The 21344-nt window shown below is 46.9% G+C and overlaps 2 protein-coding genes across 2 annotated transcripts in view; one reads left to right on the top strand and one right to left on the bottom strand.

Moving 5' to 3' along the window:
• The window catches only part of Rnf169 (ring finger protein 169), a 54768-nt gene extending 45215 nt beyond the window's left edge, over nucleotides 1–9553 (top strand). The window contains exons 5-6 of the mRNA XM_051192336.1: nucleotides 4754–4853; nucleotides 5703–9553. Coding sequence (XP_051048293.1) covers nucleotides 4754–4853; nucleotides 5703–6881 — 1279 coding nt within the window. The 3' untranslated portion in view covers nucleotides 6882–9553. The remainder of the gene's footprint in view (nucleotides 1–4753; nucleotides 4854–5702) is intronic.
• Nucleotides 9554–14528: 4975 nt separating this feature from the next.
• The window catches only part of Xrra1 (X-ray radiation resistance associated 1), a 52469-nt gene continuing 45653 nt past the window's right edge, over nucleotides 14529–21344 (bottom strand). Inside the window, exons 12-17 of the mRNA XM_051192335.1 lie at nucleotides 20831–20946; nucleotides 18213–18551; nucleotides 16389–16587; nucleotides 15519–15634; nucleotides 15260–15365; nucleotides 14529–14976 (exon numbers count right to left, since the gene is read on the bottom strand). Of these exons, the coding sequence (XP_051048292.1) occupies nucleotides 14717–14976; nucleotides 15260–15365; nucleotides 15519–15634; nucleotides 16389–16587; nucleotides 18213–18551; nucleotides 20831–20946 (1136 nt within the window). The 3' untranslated portion in view covers nucleotides 14529–14716. The remainder of the gene's footprint in view (nucleotides 14977–15259; nucleotides 15366–15518; nucleotides 15635–16388; nucleotides 16588–18212; nucleotides 18552–20830; nucleotides 20947–21344) is intronic.

Below are 21344 nucleotides of genomic sequence, written 5' to 3'. Positions count from 1 at the left end.
ATGAAAACAAACATTTATACACAATATTTGGGAATTTGGGCGTCGTTCTTTCCAAACTACTTCCTGCTGGTAAGGGGCGCTGTCTTGGGGGATTCGAAGAAGATTCAGATATCCTAGCTGTAGTCTGTCCTGCTAGGGCTCTTTTTTTCTTTCTTGCCAACACCATGTAGTAGCTGCCTCTCTTGCTGCCTCTCTTCTTTCCTGGAGAAGTTACTGGTCTCTGTGTGTAACCATGACAAGCTACCATGTCTAATAACTTTGTCAGAGGGTCTGTCCTGAAAGGTCTCTGCTATAATGTCTGCTCTGGAAACCTTTGTGTATGTTCTTCAGGAGCAATCTGGTACCCTTTCTTGAAGATTTCTAAGAGTGGAAGTCACCAGATCTCTTTTTCCTGTAGGTGTCATCCCTGGAGTAATAGTACCCTGAAGGCCTCCCCTTCATGTTCGTTCACTTGTGTGATGTTTGTGGAATGGCCATGTGTGCTAGACAGATAGCTTAGTCAATAGAATCAGAACCAAGTAAGTGGGTAAGCCTATGTCACACAGTGATGAAGATAGACTCACAGTGTGAGCCAGTACAGCATTACAAGTCACAATAATTGTCACTTCATGGTTATGTATACCCAATCATAGCTATATCTTAATAATTATGAAACAGGAAGAAAAATAAAATCATTTTTCTAATAAAGCCAAAGATCACAATATTATAATGTGAAATATTATAACTTAAAGAATAAATTGTTATTATATCAAAAGGCCATTGCCCCTGTTGGAGTACATGCTGAATGGGTGAATTCCAGTTCTGGCTCTACTCTTGTACTTGTATAATTCATTCTTCTGAAAGAGGGCCTGCAGTTTAATGGGCTATTACATAAAGGCCTTAAAAATTGTTCTTTCTTGGACTGAATTGTACAAGCACAGAGGAGTGTGCTTATAGAACGATCTCTTCTATATCTTCTTTCCCATCTCCTAGCCTATTCTTGCCACAACAGGACAGTTAATGTGCAAACACTGACTTTAGACTTTGTTAGCTCACATTAAGGTTGGTATTATGTAACCTGGATCTCAGAGCCCATCTTACAAATATTCAAGTCAGGTGAAGTTCAATTGTTAGTTTAGGTTTTGAGACAGCTAATTGGATAGTATATGAGCATGACCAACCCAGAAGGAAAACACTGGAGTCCATCTCCCACAACTGTCATGCCCAAAGCCAAAGTCTTATTAATATCATATCTAATCTTCATTAAGACTTAGTTTTATTTACCTATCTTTTTTACACCTATTATGTGTGTGTGTGTGTGTGTGTGTGTGTGTGTGTGTGTGTGTGTGTGCACGCGCGCCTGTGGAGGTCAGAGGGCAACTTGCAGGAATCAGTTTTCTCTTCTGCCATCATCTATATCAAATTCAGTTGTATTTCTATATACTAGCAGTGAATAATTTACAATGAGTAAACCATCCCATTTTGATCCATTACTAGGATCAAACAGTATAATAATTAGAAATAAAATTAACCAGAAAAGCATAACATTTTAATACCAAAACCCCAAAGTTTGATTGTTATAGAACCTAAATAAAGGAAGTGACATCTTGGTAGACAATATGTTAGAATGATGCTAAAATTCACATGTGGGATCAGGAGATCCCAAATAACTGAAACTGCCCAGAAAAAGGACAGATTGATGGTAGCAATCAAAACTGTGATGCTAGAATAGGGAACAGATAGAGAGTCCAAAAATGATGTATACATTTCTGGTCAGTTAATTCTCAACAAGGCAACAAGGTGTCAAGATCATTCACTGGAAAAAGAAACATTGCCTCTTTACATGGTGCTGGCACATCTGGGAATGTGAGAGATGAAATCCTTAGAATAACAGACTCTAAGATTATATATAATAATCACCCTCTAATGACACTCTAACGTGGTGGCCTTCAGTGACTAAATGTGCCTCTGAATTACATTGTTATGAGTTGCTCTCCAGTGCTTTGCATCAAGTTGCTATTCAAAGTGTGCTTTCCAAGTGAAATGACAAAGAAAATTTCAATGATGCTAAAGTTTATCAAAAATATCTTCACTCTCAGAAACTTCTTTAGGTGTCTTCATTATATGCTTCACCACAAATGTGAGTTTGCTCCCTGGGTTTTTTCTTCCACCAATATGGAGTCTAGTGGGAGAGATGGGAAGTGGTTTTCCCAGCTGCAGATTGTTGTCATTTGTGTATCTGTAATTTGGACCTGAAACTAGACTAGTGACTGTCACCTTGGACATTTCCCCTGACAAGATGGATTCCTAGCCTGTATTGTTAATTCCTCAATACAGAATTTAGAACTCATGGTTTAGGTGCAGTTTCAGCCTGACTACCTGCAGTGGCATCAAATTCAGTGTTCCAGACAGCTGCTGTACTGGAAGCTGCAAAGGTCTTTTTTGTATTGGTCAGAAAATCTTTTCTTCTCGTTGTCTGTTTGCCTCACCAAAAGCCATGTATTTGAAATAATAATGCCGCCTCTTTCAGCTCTTAATCCTTGGTCAGTGTGCACATTTTTACAAAGTCCTTTGTGCTGGTGTCTTAGTTAGGGTTTCTATTGCTGTGAAGAATCACCATGACCATAGCAATTCTTACAAAGGAAAGCATTAAATTGGGGATTACTCCGTTGTTGTCATGGCAGGAAGCATAGCAGTGTGTAGGCAGACACGGTGCTGGAGAAGGAGCGGGAGTTCTACATCTTGATCTGCAGGCAGCAGCAGGAGACTGTGTGCCACACTGAGCATAACTTGAATATGTGCGACCCAAAACCCATCCCCATAGTGATACACACTTCCTCCCACAAGGCCACATCTCCTAATAGTGCCACTCCCTATGGGCCAAACATTAGAACACTAGTCATTCCTATAGGCCACCTCAAGTGGCTTAGGTAACTGATAGTTTGCCTGGTGTCTAGGAATGCAAATGAACTTAAATGTTTTCTAAGCATCAACCTGGCGTGCATCTAAGGAACTGTCTTCTTAAGGTGATGCTGAATTTTTTTGCTTGCTCCAAAATTGCGAGAGATTCTCATCTCATTTTAGTTAAGTGCTGAATTTTCTTGTTAAAATGCAAGTATGTGTTATGCAGCCACCATTTTTTCCTATGTGGCCGTATGACATAGAAAGGGAGAAACACACAGGTGCAGGAATAGAAGCCATTCCAAGTGCTAGACAGGCCTTCTCTACTAGGATGATCCTTCCTTGTCCTTCCCTTCCTCCCACCCTCCCTTCTTCCTCTCCCCCTCCCTCAAGGTTTCTATGAAGCAGTTCTGACATTAAAATATTTTCTGTAAGAGTTCATATGATGTATCCCATTAAAGAGCTAAATAGTGTCAGTTGAGGAAATAATTTGTTTAGAATTGTCTACATAGTTATGTGTCTGCCTTGATTTATTATAAATACTTATTCATCCAGCAAAATGAATATGCTGTAGATTTTCCAGTTTTTTCATTCCATCTCAGTTATTAATAACCCTCTTTTTTGCCATTTCTGTCTTATGCCATGATGTTTTATTATGCCCTCAAATTGTATAATACTGAGTTATTTGTCCCACTGATCTGATTCCCTGAAGACCTGAACTGTCTCATCTTTTCTAGATCCTCAGTGCCTGGGCCCATCAGTGTCTTATATGTACTAGTATGTTATAAATGCTTGATTAAAGCAGAGTTGAAAAAATAATTACTTGTAGAGTGGTGTAGATGACTGCTTGCTGTCTGCATGCAGTTCTTTAGTAGATTCCATCTAGCGTTCCATACAGCTGAGAGGATGTTAGGCCCAACCTTTTCCACATGTCAAGTTTAGATCAGATATAACAACTAAATTATAAAACTCTTGAGAGGGTGAAAAACAACAACAGCAACAAACCACTTGGAGCTTTAGTTATAAAAAGCTTCCCAGTTCCTTCATTTATCATACTGTAATGCAGTGGACTACAATGTTCAGTGCAGGTACTGTGGGGTGTGGTTCTAAGTCAAGAGATAGCTCAGTGTTTCTGATCACTGGCTGCTCTTCCAGAGGACCCAGGTTAGATCCTAGCATGCACATAGCAGCTCACAACCATTTGTCACTGCAGTCCTCTGCCAGATCCATGGTCTCCAGGTGTACATGTGTTACACAGATATACATGCAGGCAAAACACCCACACACATAAAGTACAACAAAAATTGTAAAGTCATAATACATAAGATAAAAATTGTGCATTCTGGAAGACTTTTAAGTCACTGGGACTTAGGTCTCTGGAAACTCAAATGTAAAGGGGTAAGCAAGAGACTATACTTAATTTTGACTCCCTAAATAAGAACACAGAACATTGTGGTGCATCTTCCTAAATGCTTCCATATTTTGTTTTGTGGCTGCCTTAGATTGCTTGTGGAGAGGTTTGGGTCTAATCAGAAGAACAGGTTTTGTTTGTGAGGAGATTGAATGCTCTACACACCATTCTGAGGTGGGTAAAATACCCTCACTCTGTGAGCCTGGCAAACAGCTGTCCTCTACTTCACCAAGGCAGGGTCTGGAAACAAGCCTGAATTAAGTGTCCTTTCTTTCTCTTTGGCATTTGGTTAATAAGTTAACCTGTTATAGCTACCTAAGGGAATTCTTTCTTGGTGAGTGGCTTAGAATGGTAAAAGAGATTGTCATCCTTTCCTAAACACATGTATAGACTAATTGTAACTATATATTCTTTCTCTCTTTCTTTTTCTTTTTCTTTTTTTTTTTTTTTTTTTTTTTTTAGGAAGCTTAACACCAAGGTGCAGAGGAGTCAGAGCTGCAGTGACACAGTTCAGGACAGAGTGAAAAGCAGGCTCAGAACAGCTCCACCCAACAGAGCCAAGGTACACCTCAGCCTCAGGCTGCTGGGACTCTCCCACCTTCCATCTTATCCCTCAACACACACGTAGCTTCCCCTGAACAAGGCAGATCACATTAGTTGCATAGAGAATTATACAGCAGGTATGAAGGAAGAAGGTTCAAATTAGTGACAGATGGGGGTATTAAGCCATTATAGACACTTTTTTTTTTTTAATTGGTTTGTTTTTAAAGATTTATTTACTATGTATACAGTGCTCTGCCTGCATGTATCCCTGCAAACCATAAGAGGGCACCAAATCCCACAACAGATAACTGTAAGCCATCATGTGGTTGCTGGGAATTGAACTCAGGACCTCTGGAAGACCAGGCAGCACTCCCAACAACTGAGCCATCTCTCCAGCCTTATAGATGGATACCTTTTAAAAAGGTCTCAATGAAACCTATCTTCATATTTTAATGTTGCTAACTCCTTCAAGTGTGTGTATATGTTTTAGTCTGGAGATTTCACCATTTTTTTAGGTACACATTACCCTTCCTCTACCTTCTTTCCCTATCCTCCCACCATCTAAAGGACTTAAGTAGAAACAAATACCTGTATGAGAGGGCTGAAGGATGGCTCAGCAGTTAAGAGCACTTGTCCTTACAGAGAACGAGAGCCAGGTCAGGCAGTTGCTTCCCATAATTCCAGCTACAGGGGGTCCAACACCTTCTTCTGGCCTCTTTGGACACCTGCACATACATGTGCAAACACACACACACACACACACACACACACTTTTTAAAATGAAAAATAAATAATACAAAAAGTAAAGAAAAATACACACACAGACACACATACCACACACATACACAATCTTTTATATTTCTTTCAGGTCACAACTATAACTCCAGGCTCTGCTCCCATTATTGGTGTTCTCTTGTCCAGTCAAAACAACCGCTGCCTCTCAGCCCCTGACTTAACTGTAGAAAAGCGCCTGCCCTTCAGCTCCCTTTCATCCTTGGCCTCATTGCACAAGCCAGAGCGCTCTATCAGCCCTGAAAGCAACGACAGTATCTCTGAAGAACTAAACCACTTCAAGCCCATCGTCTGCTCACCATGCACCCCTCCCAAGAGACTCCCCGATGGCCGCGTGCTAAGCCCTCTCATCATCAAGTCTACACCACGCAACCTGACCAGAAGCCTGCAGAAGCAGACTTCCTACGAGGCTAGCCCACGGATCCTCAAGAAGTGGGAGCAGATCTTCCAGGAGCGACAGTTCAAGAAGACCCTTTCCAAAGCCACTCTCACATCCCTGGCCCCTGAAGGAGGGGAAGAGTTACCAGGCTCTGAAGCTATCCATTCCAGCAAGGAGAGGCCACCTCTGGCTTTAAGTACCAGACTGTCCAGGGCCCAGGTGCTCTCAGAGTGTGCTGGGCCCACCTCCACTGCCCTTGAGTATTTCCCTTCTGTTAACCAGACAAAAATAGAACAGGACTACATTAGAAAAAGGAGCCACGAGGTCCCGCTGGAAACCTGCCATTTCTCAGAGAGAGGAATAGCCAGTGGGCTGCCTTTGCAAGGGGAGCAGTTTGAGGAGTCAAGGTCCACCCTAGACACCACATTAGACAAAACTTGTATAAGCACAGTCATGAAGACCTCGGCAGTTAATTCAGTGCTACCCAAAAATGATGTTTTGGGTGGGGTTCTCAAAACAAAGAAACAGCTGAAGACACTTGGCCATTTTGATCTGGCTAATGGCATTCTGGTTGACAGCCTAGGAGAGGAGCCAATTCCTTCTCTGCGTAGGGGCCGGAAAAGGCGCTGTAAGACCAAGCACTTGGAACAAAATGGTGTTAAAAAACTGCGACCACCCAGCAGTGACATGGGCCTGGCCCCCAAAGACCCAGGGCTGGGTGAGGTGGGGCAGAAATGGCAGCAGGAGGAAGAGGACCAGCCAATGGCTCTGCAGTCACAGCGCATATTTGACAGCGAGAGGCGGACTGTGAACCGGCGGAAAGGAAACATGGACCAGTATCTCTTACGGTCCAGCAGCCTGGCTGGGGCCAAGTAGCACTGAGTGTACAGTGTAACATTACCTGCTTTTCAGAGGCCCTTGCCTCAGTCATTTATCCAAGAGAGCTAGCTGAATGTTCTCACTTCGAGTTTCTTTCAATGGCAAAACACTGTCCAGTATGGTTCTGAGATGCTTTGGGGCCTTGGTAATCAAAGCCAAGAGTCTGCATCTTTGTCTCTCTAGGACCTGGGCCTTACTCCTCACCCGCTGAGTGGGCCAACTCTGAAGGCTTCTGGGCCCAAATCTGGCAGCACCCACTTGGAATGAGATTGGGAATGGATACATTTGTGAACATGATGGCCACAGAGAAGCAGGGAGAGGGTCCCTTCTTACACTCATAAGGCTTCTTACAACAGAGCAGTGTTTAAGGCAGCCTTGCAGAAAAACATCCACTCTTCTGACAAGCAGTGCAGTGCTTTGGAAGGTCCGAGATAAATAGGTGATCATGTTTGTCTTTGTCTCCCCTTTGCCACAAATAACTCTACATACTTAAATCAGTTGAGCTTAGAACTTTTGCTTCTCCAGAGGTTAATTATATTCTCTGTTTAAACTATGACATTTGATTGATGCTGTGTGATTGACACCTGGTCTTCCTGAGACCTAACTTGTAAGTGGTGTCAGCTGGATGATGAAGCTGCAGTGCAGGCCATCTGGTTCTCTCAGCTGCCAAGTGGTGTAGCTCAGGCTGACCATTGTGCTGCCCCCTGGCCACAAATCCCATGGATTCTCCACTATCACAGGGTGCCCAAAGGAAACAGAACCCACGGGGAAGCCAGGGCTACCTAGGGAGACCGGCTAGGCATTGAGTGTGACATTGCAAAGCCCACCTAGAAACAATTAACATTGCTGAGATTGGACCATTGCTGAGATGTAGTGATTTCACCCTCCCCGTTTACAGACTCCTGTTTTCCCAGGAGTCCTAGCCTATGAGATGAACTAACTTTAAGGCTTCTTTACTTCTTTCCACGTGGCAATGGCTATCTGAAATTTTGGTCTGAAAATCAGGAAAAACTTGCCCCAAAGTTAGGCAAGGGACAATATTGAGACTCCATACTGTGGAAGTAAGGTATCTAGCTGGATGCAGCTGGTGAATTCAGTCCCATGGACCTTTGGGGTTTATTTTTCTTAGCAGCTGACACCATGTGTCTTTTGCATCCCTGGTGGTGCTTGGTGCTTCTGCCCTTCTGGGCTCAATGAGAATAAGGATTGTGATATGATTTAGGGACTCTCAGGTGGGCTGGTGTTCCCTGTGTCTGTATCAGCTGTTACCATAGTCATGTGGAAGAAACCTTCCAGGGTGTCTATGCTGTCCCCCTTGAAAGGTCCCAGCAGGGTACTGCATAGTTCTCCAGTGAAGTTGCCTTTGATCGGAATGTTTTTGAAGCATTCAAAGTCTAGAAGTAGCTAGAACTACAGACTCCTTCCTCAGCACTGAGGGAGGTCACCGGTAGTGCTGTTTCCTCAGGGCAGATGTCGGGCTTTTGGGATTCTAGAAGAGAGAACTTCAGATCTGGAATGAGCCCAGAGTGGTTGAAGCTTCTAGGAAGGTGGGAAGGAGCACATGGTGTCCCAAGCAAGGTGTCCCCTTGAAGCAGGCAGAGATACTTTCTCTGCAGCTCATAGCTGACTATTCCCAGGGATGCTGGATGTGTGTGGCCATCACTAAGAAAGGTGGCTTCACAGCTGCTCTGGTGGGGACCTGTGTGTGGCCCCAGGTGTGGGTGTATGTTTTAAAAACATGCAATAGTCTCATTACTTTATATTCCTAACATTTCTCTTTAAGGGCTGCTAGAAGGTGTACCAATGTCCCAAATAAGAGAGCTGGCCCTGGTCTGCAGATGCAAGGAAGATTCATTAGAGAAGACTTTGAAATTTCTGCCATTTCATATATTTCCTTTATGACCTTGGTAATTATTATTGGAAAGAAAGCTAGTCTTAACTGGGTAGTAGCAAAGACACTTATTTTTCCACATGCCACCCTTTTATATGTCACTAATCATTAGAAAAACACTTTCAGTTGGAATTAATTTTTGGTTTTGGTAAAAAAAAGATAAAATATTTTAATAGATGAAAAATATATTTTTTAAATATCTCCTTACCCCTAGTTACTACTGATTTTAAGAGTGTATAGCAGTGGCAACAAGTGCAGGCTGCAGGTGCAGTGTTGCTGCTAAGTGAGTATTGCAGACACTGGGCTGGGCTGTGGCTGTCCCTGTGCACCCCAGTGAGACCCAGGCTGCTGTACACAGTGTTGTTCCCCACGCTTCCTGCTGAGCAGTGGTCCTTGCAGTAGAGGCAGAGCAGTTTATCTTGAGGAGGAAGGTTTACCCCTTAGTCCACTTAGCTTTGAAGATGGAAAAGCTACCAAAGTGCTGCATGCGAGATACTCCCACATCTGGTCTCTAAACCTGTTTCTGAAAACTTCTGTTTCAGTGCTTTACTGAAGTCCTTTGCAAGTACAGTTGTTGACTGGATTCCTAACGAGTAAAGAGACAGGGAAATAGGATGGTTGGGAGGGTTGGTGCGCTGGAGTGAAAGATACTATTCCACAAAATAAATGCTCCTCACAAGTCACTGTAGTTCTGTTCACCCTGGAATTGCCCACACTCTGCTGTGTTCCTTTTGTATATGCGTTCTGCTTGTTTTCTTATTAAAGAGGAAATTATGAGAACAGGAGGGTGAGTCTTTCTGATGGGAAATCAAGAGATGTGTCATCCTCAAAAGGGTTTGGTAGCCCTTCATGAACAGCTGATTATACCTGTTGGAAGACGTCATCTGGACCTGATGGCATCAAGTCAAGGATTATTCAGCCAGCAACTGACCTCTGTCCCTTAGTTACTTCTTGAAAAAAAAAAAAAAAAAAAAAAAGTTAAGTCTGTCCAAGGCTTGTCAAGGAATACTTTCCTAGTTGACCTCATTTATTAAAAGAAACAAAACAAAACTTCTTGTATGGAGGGTGTACTGGTCATAAATGTCTTTTAAAAGTATTTTGAGAGTAGAGCTATTTAATTAATTATTGTCTGATTACAAACTAGCCACTGACTAAAGTGGGGAGCTGATGACTGAAGGCCGTGTTCATTCAGTAGGCACTTTTGCGCTCTTAGACCACTCCACCCTGTTCGGGAACATAGGATAGTCCCTGTTGTTGGGGACTTGTCTAGTGCAATGTGTATGGATGTGTGTTCAGCTAGAGAGTGTGTTAATGGTCTTAGAAAGGCCATTTCATCTGTAACATTGCTCTTCAGTGGTCCTGTTCAGGACATCAATCTAGCATTCAGCCTGTCACTGGCAATGTTTTCCATACCTCATCAATCACTATTTATGAGTTGATTAACTCTGCTTTTTCCATTTCCTAAGTAACTTTTCCAGGGAAGAATGGATTTTCTCCTGCAATGATTATAGGCCAATCACCCTATTCAAAGCTGCATTTACTTCAAGTTCCAAGAAATGAGTCAGGTCTGGACCACTGATAGGGCCAGAGAAGCCCTTTCTTATTCACTTGAGTGACCTCCTAATGCATCCCACAGGCTGACCTGTCACCAAAACTGACAGTGGCTTTGGGTTTCTTCTTCCTAGCTTGTCACTGAGGTGGAGAGCCCTCTGAAGAGGGTAGAGGCTAGCTCATATATGGGATGTTAAAGCTGGACCAGCCCCAGCCCACTTTAAAGTGGACCAGCCCACTGTTTCGGTTTCTGAGGTAGTTCTCTAGGGATGGATAATAGTGAAAGTTATACAGTTGAGTGAATGATGGGGACACCCAAGTAACAGGTTTAGAATGGCTTTTGTTTTTCCTTGTTTCTTTCTGTTGAGATGTACCTACATCCCTTGAATACACCATGATATATAGGATACATAATAGGGAAAACCCCATAGTATGAGCTAAGTAATGAGTGGAATTTTGTTGCATGTTAATTATAGCTTTTGCTAATTCTTTCAAAATCAAACTAATCATTAGGGTCTTAAACCTACCCTAGCCAGCCCTTTCCTCATCAACTGTAGAATGCGCCTTAGATTTAGCCTCTACAGAGAGGAGTTGGTTAAAGTTATGAGGAAGAGCAGGTTGTGAGGACTAGGCTGTGGCAGAGCTTTTCTTTGATGACCCAGAAATGTAACTTTCCCTGTGGTTTTCCCCTGGAGCATTCTGGAGACTGCTCAGTAGAAGAGGTGTAAAGATACAGAGGTCACCAATGTAGTCAAAGTGGATGGTGGAGGAAGCGCCTTGTCCATGGGAGCAGACTGCTCTCTGTCTCTCCCCCGTGCTTCTTCTGAGGGGAAGAAGGTACTTTCCCATTCCCTGAGTTTGTTGCCAGATATGTGTGAGGGCTGACCTTAGCTCTAAACAGGCTCCTCCCTTTCTGGTGCCTCAGGTCCAGAAGGAGTTAGTTAGACAAAGCCATTCTAAGGTTAGGCTTGCTCATCTCCCTTCCCTACCGCCAAGCAAGTGCACAGACGGCGAAGGCTTCAGTGTCAAGCCATGCCGAGCAGAGCTTTCTCCTTGTGCCAGATCCCTGTAGCAGCAGCAGTCAGTTCCCTAGCCCTCCAAGCTGGACCGCCAGTGCAGCCCAGCAGATCCCAGTTTGCAACAGACAGGACCATTAGCCCCCAGTGAAGCAAGAAAACAGAGGCTATGCAAGACAGGCAGTGACTAGTTGAAATGCCAACTATTGTTTTTTCTTTCCCTCCCTCCCTTTCTTTTTGCACCAGATACACTGTTTACTCTTAACTCTACAAATACAGTTGTCTTAAGAGCCAAGAGCCGAACCTTTCCACCTAGAAATAATAAAACAGTTGTCTGGTTTTAGGCAACCTGCTATATATAGCTCCTTGTGGTCTAGTAGTTGTGACTTATTCAGACTGTTTACATTAGGATCGGAGAAGGGGCCCTGCAGCTTGGTGGCCTGCCACTGCTGTCTGTACCCCCTTGACTCATAAAGAGCCTTTTGACAGAGGACTTGGGACAAGGTATTCCCTGCCAGGGATGCTTTTACCACAGTGAAGTGCTGTGGCATCAAGTGGGGTGATGATGTGTGATTAAAACAGTACCAAAGCGCATTCTTCAAAGTGTATGTGCCTGTTCCCCGCGAGGCCCAAGTACAGAATGCAGTAAAGCAGCCTCATGAAAGCAAACAGTCTGTTTCTGACTGGTCTCTAGAGACCTGCGTCCCACACTGGGGACTAAGCTCGAGACAGGTGTTTGCTTGAGTGCTGTCCTGGGGTAGAGAAGCCCCTGGGATGAAAAGCCTCACCTTGGTCTTCAGAATGAGTGGGAAGGCCCTGGGGTAGGGATCTACACAGGGAACAAGTACACCTTTTGATGTGTTCTAGTGGGCAGCATTTACAGTTTCCTGACATCTTGTGATCATTCCTACTTCTCTGAAGACATGAGTTGGAGTAAAGAATGACTGTGGGATGGATGCCACTGTCCTTGCACTAAGAAATGTGGTTGTTAAAAATATTCTTCTTTGGAACCATTGCTCAGAAAGTCATAAAAATACCTTTGATAGGAGTTTCACTTAAACTCAGAAAACAAGCCTGGAATACTATGCCAGTACATGCAGGATCTCTAAAGTCCCTCTGTCCAAGGCCTTGAAGGGAGAGTGATTACAGTGAACATGCAGCCCGCTGGAGACTTGAAAACAGTACTTGATCCCTATAGTAGCAAGACGTTCTGCACACTGTTAATTCCCTTGTAAGTAGGTATGGTGGATGGCCTCCTTTACAGATGGGAACTCTGGCTCTACCAGTTCAGAGCCTAGGTGCTGGGCCCTCTGACTCCAAAGCTGCTGGTTACCTCTTCTGCTGTGGTCTCAGCTAACCTTGCAGTACAAACCTCTACCACTGTCCTTGGCCAACAGTGTAGTTATGGTTGCTGTCAGGACTGGAACTGGCTGGGCGGTGACCAGGCTGTCTTCCCCCTTTACCCACTGTACTATGAGATTCTGAGTTAATTCTGGGTGTGAGCACAATCTACTCCTCCATCTGTCAGGTCTCCCATAGCCTCACTAGTGTCTCGGGTGACTAGACAGCTCAGTTTGGGAAGATTGAAGGACACATGTAATTGAAGCTGAAAGTTAAGAGTGATCCCAGCATTGAGTTTGCAGAGGCAGGAACATCAGGAGTTCAAGGCCATCCTTGGCTGTATAGTTTGAGGCTGTCCTGTTACAGGAAACCCTGTCAGAAAGTACAAAGAAAAAAGATGAAAAACATGACCTGCCACAACAGTTTATCAAGTCTTGAGTAGTAGCAGAATTGGGGTACTACATAGTGGCTTCCTGCTTGGGGTTCAGCTGCAACATTTTGTTACATATACAGAAGAGGCTCATGCTTGAACTCTGCTCTTGATGAAAGCAGCCTAAGAAACCAAAGTAAGGAATTCAGAATGATCAGAAAGTTAGCAAGAGGAGGCAACCAGCATGTCAACAGAGAAGGTGGTGCTTAGCCCAGACAAGTGTGCCCTCTTTGGAGTTCCGTGGGGGTGCAAAGAGCAGAGCTGTAACTGAAGGACAGGCTACACAGTCCAATGTAGCATAACCAATAAAACTGCCACAACAAAGGATGGGGCTCTCCTTCAGAGAGTCAGCTCCTTCACTGGGGAGACTGCAAGAAACTAGGTTGGAACAGTGTGTGTGTGTGTGTGTGTGTGTGTGTAGGCAGGTAGGTAGGTAGGTATGTTGGTTGGTCCATTCTTGAGAATATGTGAATGGAAACCTAGGAAGCAGGGGTTCCTAGGAGGTTCTCCAGAAGTGGAACCTGGTGGGTTGACTGTGACTTGTCAGGGTGGCTTCTCCTAATAAAGGAAAGATGGATTGCTCTGGAACTTCTGAAAGTCCAATCTAGCAAGTCGACCACAAATGCCCTCAATGTGCCTGCTGCTGTTGCTGTGGGCCACGGCATTACCTCTGTCAGGTGTGTGAACGGGCTACTCACCTGGTGTGGCCTGTGTAGTGATGGTACATGCATGTGTTATCTGAGTATGATCACAGCTGGGCGTAACTGGCTACTTGCACAAATCTGTGAAGTTGAGTTCAATACTATGCAAATGGTTGGGAGCTAGATTTGGGGAGTCTGCCTTGCTGAGAATCAAGAAGCATTCTTGGACCCATCTGCTGCCCTGATCTGAAGTAGCCAACCCCAGGGAAGAAGTCTTAGGCCCCACACTACACCCTGGTGGACTTCTCCAGATGCTCTTGAAGCAGGTGGGCACACACTAAGAATGCAGCAGCCCCAGTCTACCTTGGCCAGTGAACCTTTACTGTGAACCTGGGTGCCCGCCCAGCCCAGATGTTTGTGTTCTTGTCTTCAGCCTGTGTCCTGGATTATGGGACCTTGGGAACTTAACCCCTCACTGCTCTTCTACCAGCCATGATCTCAAAAGGGTGCAATCCATCCATCTTCTTTCACCCTCACAATAGAAATCTTCCTATCCTGCCCTCTGCTTTGCTACACTGCCTCTTGCTGGCTATAGCCCACTTAACTCCAAGGCTTTCCATGCTACTCCTGCCTCAACACTTATTGGAGCTGTTGCAAGTGCATCACATCAGGTGGGTTTCTTATGGGATGCAAGTATCAGTGGAAAGTTTTCCTTAGTGATACCACCGCTGTGGCCCTGGCCTGGCTTCCAAGAAGAATGCTTAGCACCCGCTGTATTGCTCTATGCACCACTCTTTATTGCTGCTGGGCCAGCCACCCAGGTGCAGCCTGGCCGGGCGCGGAGGCGAGGTCCTGCCGAGCTCCACATGCTGACCACGGAGTGAGATGGAGTCCAAACCCCCTCTCTTCAGGCCTGGGCACAGTCCAGGGCACAGAGCCCCTGGGGAGGGCGGTGCGAGGCTCTACTCTTTGGAGTCGCTGGCCGGGGTCTCCTGACAGAACTCATCCATGAACTCGAGGAAGCGGCCAAATTTGGGCTGGCTCGCGCTCAGCGCGCGGCGGGTGGGCGGCCTAGGCGGCGGGCTGGCTGTGAACACAGTCCGCAGCGAGCTGCGTACCAACTGCCTGTAGCGTGAGCGGAACTCCTTGAGCAGCCGCTTGGCCTCCCGGTACTGCTTCTGGTTCACCAGGCGCTGCTGTGCGCGCCGCTGCAGCACAGCACCTGCAGGGACGAGAGGGAACAGCACCAGGCTCGCCCTGTTACCCTGGCCCAGAGATGCACAAAGTATATTGGTGGGTGGAAACAGTACAGCCCTGACAGCAGGTAGTCATGTCTTAGTTCATAACCCGGAAGTGGGAGCCTCCTGCCTGCCTGCGCTGCACACACAGTAGACGTTTCGAAAATTCCCGCTTCCCACAGCCTCCCTGCTTCCCGTGCTCCCTACTAGCTTCACACCCAGTCTTCCCTGCTAGACACCAGCCCTGGTGGGACAGTGGCACCATACCCAGTGGAGCTTCAGTGACGTTCCGAGGGTCCCGCATGCGAATGAGGATGTCATCCAGTAGCTGTGCTCGAGTCTTCCGTGGGGGTGGGATTGGTACCCGCCCAACCTGGCACAAGGTAAGGAGGTCTGTCACTTCATGCACTCACAGTGGCCGGCAGAGGGCAGTAGGGAGTGCTGAAAAAGGGACCTAAGTGTCCCAAGATCTGCACTTGCAGAGACCTCAGAACTCAGGATTAGGGTCAGTGGCCAAGGTGCTTACCCGCTTCTCCTTGGGGATGTAGGGTTTCTGGAAACTGTCCAGCCTGGGCTTGGAGGAACGGCAGACGAGTGGCTGCTTTAGCATGCGATGCAGGGCCTGTGCATTCTTCTGGATACCTATCAGAGAAGGCAGCAACAAGTGTCACCCCTGACCTGCTCAGTGCCCAAGAACGCCATTCCTAGGGCTCCCTAATCTGCTCCCCCCCCCCCCACCTAATGCTTCACCATTCATTGAGTGAAATGTCCCCATGAGTTCAGAGCCCGAAGTGGGAAGACTGGGCCTCAAGGTGATTCCTTAACCTCAGGGGTCACATGACAGGGAAAACTGGCTCCCAGCAGGCTCTTTTGGAGGCACAGATACTGTTGGCACATCAGAGTAATTAGAATCATAGCAGAGAGGGCACTTTCTCTGCTGCCCCAAACCAGGTGGGAAGGGTTGAGGATAGTCTGTCTACTGGGCTTTAACAGTGGCTGGTGAGAGTTCAGGAACCTGGCTTTGTTTGGTCATTAACCCTTTGTGAGCTATTTTCTACTCAGGGCAACTGGGCTAATCCAGCCAGTTTGAAAAAGCCATGGTAGGAGAAGAGAACCAACTCACTCTAATTGTCTTCTGACCATCACACATGAGCCATGGTATACAAGCTCACAAACAAACAAGCAAGCACATTTAAAAAAAAAAAATAAAAGGAAAGAAAAAAAAAAAGAAAGAAAGAAAAAACCATGACCCCAGAGCAGTGAATGACAGCAAATGACAGGGATGCTGCCATGCCCTAAGAAACCCCTCTGACAGACATTCAAATGGAGGGCAGCACCAATCTTGGCCCAGCATGGCCTGCTCTGGGCTGAGGGGATGCCCCTGGGCCTGACGTACCCTTTGGTTCCACAAAGGCCGGATCAGGTTTGGCTGTGAGCAGCTCCTCATAGCCGGCGTACTTGTTGACCATAGTGTCAGAGGGCTGTCTCCTCCGAGTCCTCTTTGTCTCTCTGGGTGCAGTTAATGGTCTCCTTTGCTCACTCTCCTTTGCCTCTAACTTTTCCCTGTAGACTGTGGAGGGTGGCACCTCATTCACCTGTGCCAGGAAGAAAACACATTTGATCCCTGCAGAGTCCCAGCATGGGCCCTGATACAGGGAGGGCTTAGGCACAGAGGGGGTCAACAGAATAGGTAATGTGTGCTAACTGGAGAAGGCATGCCAATCCAGGCAATCTCAGAGGCGGCCCAAAGCCAGCCAGAAAACACCATAGGAAGTGATTCCTTCATCTGGCCAAGTCTTGGGCACACAGGAGAGCTGTTCCCAGACAAAACAGAGGGCTTGACTACAAGCTGTGACAAAGGATGCAGCTTCAGTAGTCACGGAACAGCATAACACATAAAAAAGTAATGTAACAGGTGACTAGAGTGCTGAGCAGGGACCAGACGGAGACCTTCGAATGCCATGCTGAGGGTGTTTGTTTTGTTTTGTATCCTTTATTCTTGCTTTGAGGTAAGCCAGGAACAGTTTGGCCTACCGGAATGGTTTTTATACAATACAGGAAGACCTATTCCATGTAGGGATGTTCTGGGGGACCCTGCCAACTCTCCTAGCCTTATGGAGATTGAACAGTTCTTATATGAAATACCCAGGGGAAGAATGTTTGTTTTAGAATATTTACATGACAAGGTAAGATGCCTTAGCATGGACCCCAAGACTACATGTAAAACTTGTTTTATGTATATTTTATGTACATAGCCCAAGGTAATTTCATATATCTTAAGTGATTTTATGCATGAAACACAATTTCATGATGTGGAATTTTCCTCTTGTGGGCATGTTGGCACATAAACATTTTTCAGAATTCAGAGCATTTGGGATTTGAATCATTCTGATTGGGGATGCTCAGTCTGTATTTCCTTTCTCTGCACCAGTGGTTCTCAGCCTTCCTAATGCTGTGGCCTTTAACACAGTTACTTGTGTTGTGGTGACCTCCCCCTCCCCCCAAGGATAAAATTATTTTTGTAGCTATTTTTGCTACTGTCTGGATTATAATGTAAATATCTGTGCTTTCTGGTGGTCTTAGGTGACCCCTGTGAAAGGGTTGTTCAACCCCAAAGGGGTCATGACCCACTTGAGAACCCATTGCTCTACACACTGCTGTACTCACACCTAAACTTTCCATTTTAATTTCTCCCCCTGCACCGCATTTCCTGTTCCCTCTGCCCATATCTCCACCTTGTTCACATCTCCGTGGCCTGGGAAGTGTAGCTCATTCGACCCTTTCCCCTGCCCTTCTGGTTTAGAACAGAGGCAGGCTTCCTCAGGTCTTTCCCCTGGGTTCCCCCAGTCTTGGCACACAGGGCAAGTCTGCTCCTGTCGGCTTTCCCATTAGACCATAAGCACCTCTGAGGTGGCACCTGTATCTGAGCCATCTTTGTTCCTAGGACCCAGGGTGGCATGAAAAGTGAGGTGACTTTTAGCAAAGGCATGAGTAGTTACAAGACTCTGCAAACTGGCCAACACCATATCCTAGTGACATCTGAGATGCTGTTTGTGCCATAGGACTACTAGTGTCCTGTGTTGCCCCTGATCAGAGGGTGCTTGAGAGCTGCCCAGAGAGGTTTCCCTGCCTGGCCTGGGCAGTCTATAGCAGCACAGGTAGCTCAGTGCAGGAACGGGGGCGGGGGGGGGGCACCACAGCCAGGGGTAGAGTCAGGTACCTGGGTCAGGAAGATGGACTCCGTACTCTTGGCGTCTTCGTCTGATGGGTGCTCTGGGCTCAAGAGGTCAGTTGTATGGCTTGGTTGGGACACGGGCTCACTGTGGACGGTGGAGTCGGAGCAAATGGGAGGCATTGGCACAAAGGTCCGGTGAGTTAGGGAGGGCCCTTCTGGGCCCTCAGTGGCCAGCAGTGCCTCATGAGAGGTGTTTTCAGTAGCGGGCAGCCCCTCAACTCCTGGCTCTGTCTCCGGAATAAGACTTGAGGAAGGCTTGTCTGTCATGGACAGGTGATGGGGGACCAGAGAATACCTTGGCACCTTGGGGATGTGGGTCTTCACCTGTGTGAGAGAAAGGCTGTATTAGATTTGCTCTCTAGCTAGGAGTGAGTCCTGGGCCCTGCCAGCCTCAGATGAGTTGTATAGTGGGAGTGTGTCTAGGAAGGCCGGAGGGCATCACATGCGCCCTGCCTGCATAGAGGACACAGCTTCCCTGGGTCCCGCCAGGGTAGCTCAGTAGGGGAAGGGCTCCGGCTGCCAGCCTGGAGGACAGGACTGTCCCTCACAAGTTGTTCTCTCACCTCCACATGGGCGCTGCTGCACACATACGAATTTTATAAATCACCCAGGAACAATGAGCCTTTTCCCCAGGTGCGGAGAGGTGAAAGGCCTGGGCCTGGGCCCTCAGCCTGGCCCTGGCCTCACTCTGCTCTTGGTGTCCCTCTTCAGAGTTTACCACAGTGCCTCTCACATTCCTCAAGGGTTCCCACACCATGCTTTTCCTGAGCCAAGTCTCTGGAGCTGTGGAATGACTCACCTGGGGGCCTATCACCATCTTTCCTGCACTGTCCCTGGTCAGGGATTGGGGCAGGCAGCAGGGGGAGCGGGGGCTGGCCTGCCTTGTCTGTACTTAGGAGTGAGCATTCAGGCTGAGACTCAGTTGGATCCCTGGAAGCGGCTTCCTTGTGAACAGGGCAGACTACTCCTCCTGCCCCCACCCCGCCCGTACCGGGATCTGACACCTGAGGAGTAGGAAGGACACTCCTTTCTAAAATAAGTTTCATTTTAAGAAAAAAATTTTTCTTTTTGATATGTGTAGAGTCCATGTTTCGAATGGAAGCCTGAAGGCCATGGATCTTCTTCAAAATCCATGTCACAGGGGGGAAGACAGCATACACTGGGGCTTTAGGACACCAGGAGCCCTTGGCAGCATGGGGAGGGGCAGATGGAGAGCTACTGGAGAAACACGTTCTCAAGCCAGCTTACCCTATTTTCCTAGCCCTCTCCCACACGGTGATTTGACAGTTGGCACGGCATCCCTGCCTCACTGGAGGCCCAACCCCAGCCATTGGTACTAGGCTGGTCTATCTGCCTCTTGTGTTCTCCTCCAGTTTCTCCTCCTGAGCTGGACCTCTTGCCTTTGTGTAGGGAGTTGAGGAGGAAAAGTCCCAGGTCTGCCTGGCCTGCATGTGTAGCTCCACCTCTCAGCACACTGCACACAGACTGCTATCCCAGCTGTCTTCAGGCCTAAGCCATGTTCTGGGGTCAAGTGGCATGTGCACCTAGACACACTCTAGTGCTTTCTCTGTTTCTCACAAGCTAGTACTGTGTTCATTACAACCTCAATTACTCAGGACCTTGAGCAGGAGGAGGAGCTGGATGGGGGGCGGGCACCCTGAACCCAACACTAATTGTATCTGGTGAGCTGGTGCACCTTTCTGAGCCTGTTTTCTTGGGAGAGAGTGTGAGTGCTCATGGTGTGCCGGCCACGGACCACTGTCTCATGGGCCACTGTGAGAGACAGAAGCCTGTACCTAGCATCCAGCTCACAAACATTCCCTCCACTGTGTGCAGGGACATGGTAGATCCTCAGAGTAGGCCGCAGAAACCCTAGGAATGTCCATTTCTGGCTTTAAACCCTGCTCTGCTCCTTTGAGGGCTCGGGCTTGGTTAGACGGAAACAGCCACAGAGCAGATGGCAAAGGACAGATAGGTGTGTCTACATTTGGGGACCAGCAATGCCTGCATTAGGAGACAAGAGCTTTGCACAGATTTTTTTTTAAATTCCTTTAGATCAAGAGGATGATGATCACTAATCCATGGTCCCCAGATATGAGCCTAGGAGCCCCCTAGAATGATAATTCAGCCTGCCTAGGCAGGGGCTGTGTATCTAGTTCTGGAACCCCAGACTGTAACTTGCACGGGGACCTTGTGGGGCTAAGGGCTTGGGCTCTTCAGTAGAGTGTCATGTGTCCTTTCATCCAGCCCACATGAGGCTCCAGAGCGAGGGATCAGTCACTCTAAGGTAAAAACTCTTGCCAAGGTCACACAGCTACAGACAGAGATGGGTCTAACTTCAAGGCTGATTTCTCCCCCACCCCTTCTCTGGCCCTAGTTTCTCTGTAAAATTAGGATGGTTCTTCACTCTCCCTCCTCTTGTTGGGGCTCTCTTGTCTTATCACCCTGCTTACAGCTGTGTCTGACAAGGAAAGATGGGATGGGAGCCAATGAAGAGAGAGGTTCCAGGTTTGTCTGGGGAGGGATGTTCTCGTGCCCAAGTTAGTGTGGATGCTAAAATAGGCTCCCTTTCCCCCGGGGCAGGGTCCTGTTGGAAGGCTTACCTTTCGTGACTCCTTCCGAGGCATCAACATATGGTGTTTAGCTTTTACCAGTTTCCTTCGAACTAAGCGGATGCCCAGGCGCTCCTGGAGGAAGCTCTTTAGCAGTGGTGGGATCCCTGGTGTTGTGAAGGAAAAGAAGACCATTAGCTGGTATCTCCTGGGGCTTACTGTGTGTTTGGCACTGTTCAAATTACTTTGTGTGTGTTAGTGCAATTGTACTTCTCTTTGCAACCCTAGGAAGTGGGTGTCATATTATTCCTATTCTGTAAGCAAGGGAAGTGTCACACAGAGGCTAAAGTGACAAAGTACAGCAAGGCTTAGAACCCTACTGGTGTCACAACAGGCCCAGGACTCTCATACACCTCCAGCTGTTGGGTTTTGGCCAGGAGATAGTGGGCACCACAACAGAGCTGCATTCAGAATGCTGTGCCAACCCCAGATAGAGATGGAAACGAGACCACACAGCCCTGCTCTGCAAGCACGGTGCAGCTTATAGAGCTCAAGTAAGGGCCAG

The sequence above is a fragment of the Phodopus roborovskii genome, unplaced genomic scaffold (genome assembly GCF_943737965.1).
Source record: "Phodopus roborovskii unplaced genomic scaffold, PHOROB, whole genome shotgun sequence".
In the NCBI taxonomy this organism is placed as follows: Eukaryota; Metazoa; Chordata; class Mammalia; order Rodentia; family Cricetidae; genus Phodopus; species Phodopus roborovskii.
The sequence above is the reverse complement of the archived record's forward strand: the minus strand, read 5'-3'. Positions and strand labels throughout refer to the sequence as shown.